Source organism: Camelus ferus, chromosome 10 (genome assembly GCF_009834535.1).
Source record: "Camelus ferus isolate YT-003-E chromosome 10, BCGSAC_Cfer_1.0, whole genome shotgun sequence".
Classification (NCBI taxonomy): domain Eukaryota; kingdom Metazoa; phylum Chordata; class Mammalia; order Artiodactyla; family Camelidae; genus Camelus; species Camelus ferus.
Window position 1 is genome coordinate 53870229 of NC_045705.1, and position 8471 is coordinate 53878699.

The 8471-nt window shown below is 37.9% G+C and overlaps 1 protein-coding gene and 1 pseudogene across 1 annotated transcript; both read left to right on the forward strand.

The window, feature by feature from the left end:
• The first annotated feature begins 313 nt into the window (after positions 1–313).
• LOC102513344 (olfactory receptor 508) lies at positions 314–1252 on the forward strand. Its single transcript, XM_006183077.2, has one exon. It carries the CDS (start codon positions 314–316, stop codon positions 1250–1252), a length of 939 nt encoding a protein of 312 aa, XP_006183139.1.
• Positions 1253–7051: 5799 nt separating this feature from the next.
• Positions 7052–7982, forward strand: LOC102514989 (annotated as a pseudogene).
• Positions 7983–8471: the final 489 nt, after the last annotated feature.

The following is an 8471-nucleotide window of genomic DNA, read 5'->3' on the forward strand; positions in this document are numbered from 1 at the left end:
CTCTAGGATGTGCTCATGTGAAACTATTTCTCGTGGACCACGTAAACTACATAATGCGAATTGAGTTGAATGTGTTAATTTAAAAAAAAGATTTTTCTGAGTATTCCTGGCCTTGTATCAATGAGCATTTATATTTTCAAGTCCCACACAAGGTATTGTGTATGAAAACATTTCCCGCAAATATTTACATGAGTGTGTATGTTGTGATGTTTGTTATATAGCTATTGTAAAAAATAAGTATGTAGACTACGGTATTTTCTTCCATTCTGATATCCACTTGTTTTTCTTTCAGTGCGCACCATTCTCCATATAGATGGGGACTGGAAACTACACAACTGTGACAGAGTTCATTATTTTGGGGTTAACAGAAGGTACTACAGTTTGTGCCATTTTATTTATCATGTTTCTAGGAATCTACGTTGTCACCTTAATGGGCAATATCAGCATAATCATGTTAATCAGAAGCAGCCCCCAGCTTCACACCCCAATGTACCTTTTCCTCTGCCATTTGGCCTTTGTGGACATTGGGTACTCCTCATCAGTCACACCTGTCATGCTCATGGGCTTCCTAGGGGAGGGCACCTCTATCCACGTTGCTGGTTGTGTCATCCAACTCTGTTCCGTGGTCACATTTGGGACAGCCGAGTGCTTCCTGCTGGCTGCCATGGCCTATGACCGCTATGTGGCCATCTGCTTGCCCCTGCTGTACTCCACCCATGTGTCCCCTAGAGTCTGTATCCTCTTAGTGGGGATGTCCTACCTAGGTGGATGTGTGAACGCTTGGACATTTACTGGCTGTTTATTAAGTCTGTCCTTCTGTGGACTGAATAAAGTAAATCACTTTTTCTGTGACTATTCACCACTTTTGGAGCTTTCTTGTTCTCATGATTTTACTTCTGAAATCATTCCAGCCATCTTTTCTGGCTCCATCATTGTAGTCACTGTATTTATCATTGGTCTCTCTTACGTCTACATCATTTCCTCAGTCCTGAAGATGCGCTCCACCGAGGGGCGCCACAAAGCCTTCTCCACCTGCACGTCCCACCTCACAGCGGTCACTCTGTTCTTTGGCACCATCACATTCATTTATGTGATGCCCAAGTCCAGCTACTCAACTGAACAAAACAAAGTGGTATCTTTGTTTTACACAGTGGTGATCCCCATGTTGAACCCCCTCATCTACAGTCTGAGGAACAAGGATGTTAAAGAGGCCATGAGAAAATTAATGGCTAGAACACATTGGTGGTCCTAAAGTAATCTGATTTTTAAGAATAAACACTATTGTAATAAAGGCTTCTCCTGAAGACGAATAAATAATGTACTAAGTAAATTTCAGTGTGTTTTCATAGTATGCTAGGCCCACAAATTTTATCGCATTAATCTCAAGAAAATTTTCAGGGTGAAAAAATAAACATGCACTACTAAGGTAGGAGCATTTAGCCAAAAAAAAAAAAAGCTTTATTTTTACTTCACCCACCATTTCTGACATCTATAAGTACAAATATTTTCTTTTTTTTACTAATAGACTTTATTTTTTTTTAGAGCAGTTTCAGGTTCACAGCAGAGATGAGCAGAATATACAGAGAGTTTGCACATAGCCCTCCCTACCCACACATATATATTCCGCTACCCTCAACATCTCTCATCAGTATGGCATATTTGGTACAATCGATGAACCAACATGGGCACATTATCATCAACCAAATTGCATAGTTTACCTTAGGGTTCACTCTTGATGTTGTACATTCTATGGACTTTGACAAATGCATAATGACATGTAGCCACCACTATGGTATCTATACAGAATAATTTCGTTGCCCTAAAGATCTCTTGTGTTCCATCTATTAAATACAAATATTTTCAGATCAGTTCTGTGCTCTTTGAATGCAGTCTTTGAAAATAACTGCTGGAAGCATCTGAAACTCCTTGAATGGGAAATAAAGAATAGCATTGCCACCCGTGATCTTGTCACCTGAAAGAGATGGTGCCCATGATGTACAGATAATCTAAGGGCTGAAATCAGTGATGCTGGTGGCTCTAACGCTTCTGCTGCTTTGTGATTGGAAGCTGAGCAACAGAGTTCCTCACACAATGCCTCTGCAGGTGAGCCTCATCAAGCCAACCCAGAGGCTATCTGAAAGCTCCATTTAGCCTAGCTTTTCCCTTTCAGGGATCTATTCCACTAAATACGTACAACAGTTTCCACTAGAAAGACTCTGGGGGCCAACTGGCATGACCTGGCTCCTTTCTAGATGAAGGTGTTCTTGAAGGTGTTTCAATCCTGTCAAATGTGTGCTGCCTACTTGTGTAATGTATGTTAAACCACTTCTTTCCCCCCTAGTCCTATTACCTCTGATACTGACATTCTCAGATTCCTTGCACATAATTTCACTGGAACTTCTGTAATAGCCCTGAAAATGCTCTCTTTAAACCAGATGGTATCACTTATGAAATTTAAAATTATTTGTATTCTTACAGACCTCTTTGTGTTTCTTCTCCCAGTTTGTTTTTTTTTTTTTCTTTCCTATGTGGATATTTTGTAATAAAAAAGGGATAATATTTTTAGGAACCTTGTTTTTCCTTTAATAAAAAAATATAAACACTAGATTAATCTGAATACAAATTGTATCATGCAATCTTTCTATTTAGTCATCAGCAATGATTCTACTACCCACAACATTAAGTCCAGGGTAAGATTAGCTTCATGGCAGTGTGAGATGTGTCTCCTTTTTGTCCCCATTTTCAAACAACAAATTAGGTAGCCATACATGAGCAAAAGTGCCTCAGGGGGACTTGTGGGATCCAAAACCATACTCCAAGGGATCCAGGAGGAGTTTTGCCCACCTGTGTGTCTGGTAATAGGCAGAAAGACCTCAGTATGGGCCTCAAAACCAGCAAGAGCCAGTGAACCTGTGCCAGTCCCTCTTGGCCATGGTGGAGAGTGCTGACTTGGGCAGAAACCTATGAATAAGAGAGACTTTGCAGAAATCCAGCCTTTTAGAGGGGGCGATTCCAGCATGCTGTTGGAACATAATAATAAAAATACAAATAAAAACAAAAACATGAATTTGGATGCAGTGAAGACTGTAACTTTGCCAGTGCCAATCTTTCCCCAAGGCAACACAGTCATCATGATCTGAAGGCAGATCTTCTGGGTCATCAGGACGGGATAGTGCAGTGGTTGGGAATGGCAGCATAACGGTCATAGGACATGGTAGCCAGGATGAAGCAGTTGTTGCCTCCCAAGGCAAAAAAGGAAAAAAAAGTCTGTGTGGCACATTCAGGAAGAGAAATGGTCCTACTCTCTGACAGCAAGTCCACCAATATGTGTGAGATAATTACCATAGAGATACAGATTTCTGGAAAGGACAGACCACAGAGCAAATAGTGCTTGGGGTTGTGAAGGTTATAACTGAGACTGATGGCTACCACTATGGACAATTAATAACATAGAGAATAGAAAAAAATAGGGAAAGTGATTGAAAACAAAAGCTAGTTCTTTAGAAAGATCAACAAAACTGATAGATCTATAACTAGATTGACCAAGAAGAGAAGAGAGAAGAATGGCAAAATTATGGAGAGAGTAAAAAGATCAGTGGTTGTCAGAGGTTGTAGAGGTCGGATTGGGGATGAATAGGAATATCACAGGAGATTTTTAGGACATTAAAAATACTCTTTATGACAGTGTAATGATGGCTACATGTCATCATACATTTGTCCAAACCCATAGAATGTACAACATCTAGTGTGAATCTTAAGGTAAACTATGGACTTTGGGTGACTATGATATGACATTGTAGGTTCATTTTTGGTAACAAATGTACCACTCTTGTGGGAGATGTTGATAACGTTGGAGGCTATTCACGTGTAGGGCCTTAGGGGATATGGGAAATCTCTGTACCTTCCTTCCAATTTGCAGGGAACCTAAACTTGCTCTAAGGAAGTAAAGTCTTTTTAAAAAAAGAGAGAGAAAGAGAGAGAGAGAGAGAGAAGATTCAAATAGCTAGAATTGGAAATGAAAGAGATGACATTACTATCATCTTACTGAAATAAAAAGATTAGAACGCAGTACTGTGAAAAATAGTATGCCAATCCATCAAATAACTTAGATGAAATTGACAAATTCTTAGAAGCTATCAAAACTGACTTTTGAAAATGGAGGTACTGGAGACTGAACCCAGGACCTCATGCATACTAAGCACGTGCTCTACCACTGAGCTATTCCCATCCCCAGGAGCTTTTTGATCGCTGATTCAATTTTGTTACTAGCAATTGTTCTTTTCAGATTTTATGTTTCTTCCTGATTCACTCTTGGAAGATTGTATGTTTCTAGCAATTTTTCATTTCTTCTAGGTTGTCCACTTTGGGTGTATAATTGTAGTATTCTGTCACGATTTTGTTTCTGTAACATTGGTTGTAACTCCTCCTTTTTCATTTTCAATTTTATCTATTTGGGCCCTCTTTTTTTAATGAGTCTGGCTAAAGTTTTATCAATTTAGTTCATCTTTTCAGAGAACCAACTCTTAGTTTCATTGATACTTTTCTAATTTTTTTGGTCCCTATTAATTTAGTTCCAATCTGATATTTATTGTTTGCTTCCTTCTCCCTGCTTTGAGCTTTGTTTCTTCTGCTTTTTCTGATTTCTCTAGGCAGAAGGTTAGGTTGTTTATTTGAGATTTTTCTCTTTTCCCGAGGTATGCCTGTATCACTATAAACTTCCTTATTAGAACTGTATTTGCTGTGTCCCACAGATTTTGGAAAGTTGTGTTTCTGTTTTCAGTCACTGCAAGGTATTTTTCGATATGCTTTTTGATTTCTTCATTGGCCCATTGGTTTTTCAGTAGCATGTTGTTTAGCCTCCATTTGTTTGTGTTTTTTTTGCAGTTGTGTTAGTTGATTTCTAATCTCATAATGTTGTGGTTGGAAAAGATGCTTGACATGATTTCAATCTTCTAAAATTTATGAAGACTTGTTTTGTAGACTAGCATGGGATCTATCCTGGAGAAAGTTCCACGTGCATTTGAAAAGAATGCTCTTTTTGGTTGGACTGTTCTGTAGGAAAATCTATTAAGCTTAGTCCTTAAGTTGATATAGTAAACTGAGAACCAATATTTAGCTCTGAGACAATTTATTATATTATAGCTCCAATAATTACCAAATGCAAGTGCACCAACAACTAGATAAAAACAGCAGAAAACCCTTAATCACTTGAGAACTGACAGAACCCTTAAAGATGAGTTATATTTGTGTGAGGTGAACTGCTCAATAGTCACTTGAGAATGCTATAATGACCCTTGGTGTTTTTGAATTCACATTTGGATCTCTGGAATCTTCAGAGATTTATCCTCAAAGGCAAACAATAACAAGACAGCATGGCTGTTATATTACAACAATGACTTTGAACTTATTACTGTAAGACGAATGAATTCTCATTTCAAGAGGTAAGATTTTTGGCTTTTGTGTTCATCAGTTGTACTGATTTTCAATAACCATTTGAAAACAACTTTTTTCTAAAGTTATACCTGTACTCACAAGCCAAAGTGGAGAAACAGGGCAGACGCTATCCAGCAGTCAGCTAGCAAGTAACTTTAGCTGAATTAACCTAACTTTCTATAGCCTACCTAGTATATAAAGAGCCATACTTCAAGTTACCTGGATTCCTCATTTTTCCACTCATAAGACCAGAAATTCACATGTTTTTAAATGATATTTAAACTTGGTACTCAGCCAATAAGTGTTATAAAATTCACTAGCCTTAAGATGCTTTGGAGACGTAATGTTTGTAAATATCTTGGAAAGACTTCCTTTGTGTATCATTCGGAAAGCTTAAGCTTACAGGAAACCAGAGATTTGGGGAAAAGTTGAGAATGTAAAGCCAGAAAACTTGGAGATAAATTTCAACCTGGCAACTTGCTGGGTGAACCTGGGTAACTTCTTAACTTTTTAAGCTGGAACTTTATTCAGCTGTATATTATGTAGAAACTAATATCATTTTGTGGTATAGTATACCAATTTGAAAACATTATTACGTTAGGAAATAGTCAGATTTGTTTGAATGAATGTAGTCTAATTATGTCTTGATATTAAACATATAACATTTTGCACAGTAATTAGATTGATATTTCAAACTAATTGAGAAAACAACTGATAAATTATAAATGTTAAATAAATGTAATAAGTTTACAATAGCTGATTTTATTCATAACCTTATTTTGAAATTCCTTTCTGTTTCTTTTTATCCTTTTAAGAAAATTGTATTTCTCTTTTTAAAAACACGGTCTTGTTTTACTGATAGAAATTGTAAACTTTTGTGATGAATGAGGCACCTCTTTTATACATTATCTGTCAGAAAGTAGAAAGATAATTTGTTATCCATCCATTTCCAAGAGATTTGATTTCATCATAGTATAATCTAATTTCATTTATAGCACAGTTACTAAAGGAATGGACTGCATTCAAACTACCTGAGATTCACATCTTGATTCTACCACTTTCTATGCCAAAGTCAGTTTCATCATCTATAAATGAGATAAAAATACTTAATACTATTTCATATAAATTAAAATACAACTGTATACATACAATTCTTAATTCAAGGCCTGTCATTAAGTAAATATTCAATGTTAGCTATTAGTCAGTCTCCATTACATAATCTTTTATTTATACCTTTAAAGTTTTTGTTATACTGACCATTCTAATTATTCTCATAAACTTTGTTTTTAATCTTTAGCTTCAATGACTCTTTAAGTACATTTGATACACATATAATATAAATAGAAAAAAGATATAAATTATTTGAAGCAGGTTTTCCAGTATTACTGCTGAAATAATTTTTTAAAATATAGAATACTTATTATATATATGAATGAAATTTTCTACTCTAAAATATATACAAATATATATAAAGTATAAAAAATTAGTCCAAACCTAGCTCCAATATTTGTTTATAATATCTTCTATGTGTATTAACAAAAAAGAAACAATCGAATTTAAAATTTCTTTAATGTAATGTCTTGTCACAGGTTAACTTTAGTAGGAGCTACATTATTTCATGGATTCCCTGGGAGATGGGAACCACACTGCAGTGACAGAGTTCATTTTACTGGGCTTAACAAATGACTCAGTCCTTCGAATCATCCTCTACATGATCATCCTATGTATCTACCTGGTGACCATATCTGGCAATCTCAGCACAATCATTCTTATCAGAATCTCTTCTCAGCTCCACCATCCTATGTACTTTTTCCTGAGCCACTTGGCCTTTGCTGACATGGGCTATTCATCTTCTGTCACACCCAATATGCTTCGTAAACTTCCTGGTGGAGACAAATACCATCTCCTATCATGGATGTGCCATTCAGCTTGGTTCCGTCGTTTTCTTTGGGTCAACTGAGTTCTTCCTTCTGGCTGCCATGGCATATGACCGCTTCATGGCAATCTGCAACCCACTGCTTTATTCCACCAAAATGTCCACACAAGTCTGTGTTCAGTTACTTGCAGCGTCTTATGTAGGTGGCTTTCTCAATGCTTGCTCTTTTACTATTTGCTTCTATTCTTTACTCTTCTGTGGACCAAATCGAGTCAATCATTTTTTCTGTGATTTTGCTCCTTTGGTTGAGCTCTCCTGTTCTGACATCAGTGTCCCTGCAGTTGTCCCCTCATTTACATCTGGCTTCGTCACTGTGGTCACACTGTTTGTCATAGCCATCTCCTACATCTACATCCTCATCACCGTCCTGAAGATGCGCTCCACCAAGGGGTACCACAAAGCCTTCTCCACCTGCATGTCCCACCTCACAGTGGTCACTCTATTTTATGGGACCATCACATTCATTTACATGATGCCCAAGTCCAGCTTCTCCACTGACCAGAACAAGGCAGTGTCTGTGTTGTACATGGTGGTGATCCCCATGTTGAATCCCCTGATTTACAGTCTGAGGAACAGTGAGATGAAGGGGGCCCTGAAGAGAGCACTTTGTTAAAAACTTCTAACGTCTCACTCTGTGCATCCATTCTCCGAGTTATTTGATCTTTACAATCATTACTCTGAACTCTTTCTTGGGTAGATTGCTTATCTCTACCTCAGTTAGTTCTTCTAGAGTTTTATCTTGTCCCTTCGTCTGAAACACATTCCTCTGCTGCCTCATTTTGTCTGAGTTGCTATTTATATTTTTATGTATGTGGTAGTAAGTTAGTTTTGTTTCTTGACCTTGGAGCAGTGGCCCTCTGTAGGGGGCATCCTATGTGTCCCAGCAGTGTGCTCCCCTCTCATCACCCAAGCCATATGCTCTAGGGGTTCCCCCTAAGAGGGCCGCATGGGTCCTTCTGTTGTGATGGGCTATGTGGGTGGTCTGGTAGCTTTGGTCGGCCCCTAGCCTAGTTGGTTGTGTGGATGCTACTGGCTGCAGTTTAGAGGGGGCTGGTTAGTAGTGAAATCCTAGGGAACCCTGGGGCTAGTGCTGGTTCACTGG

Excerpts from the sequence above, each read along its gene's own strand:
- LOC102513344 (XM_006183077.2), top strand. The coding sequence starts at position 314 with ATGGGGACTGGAAACTACACAACTGTGACAGAGTTCATTATTTTGGGG.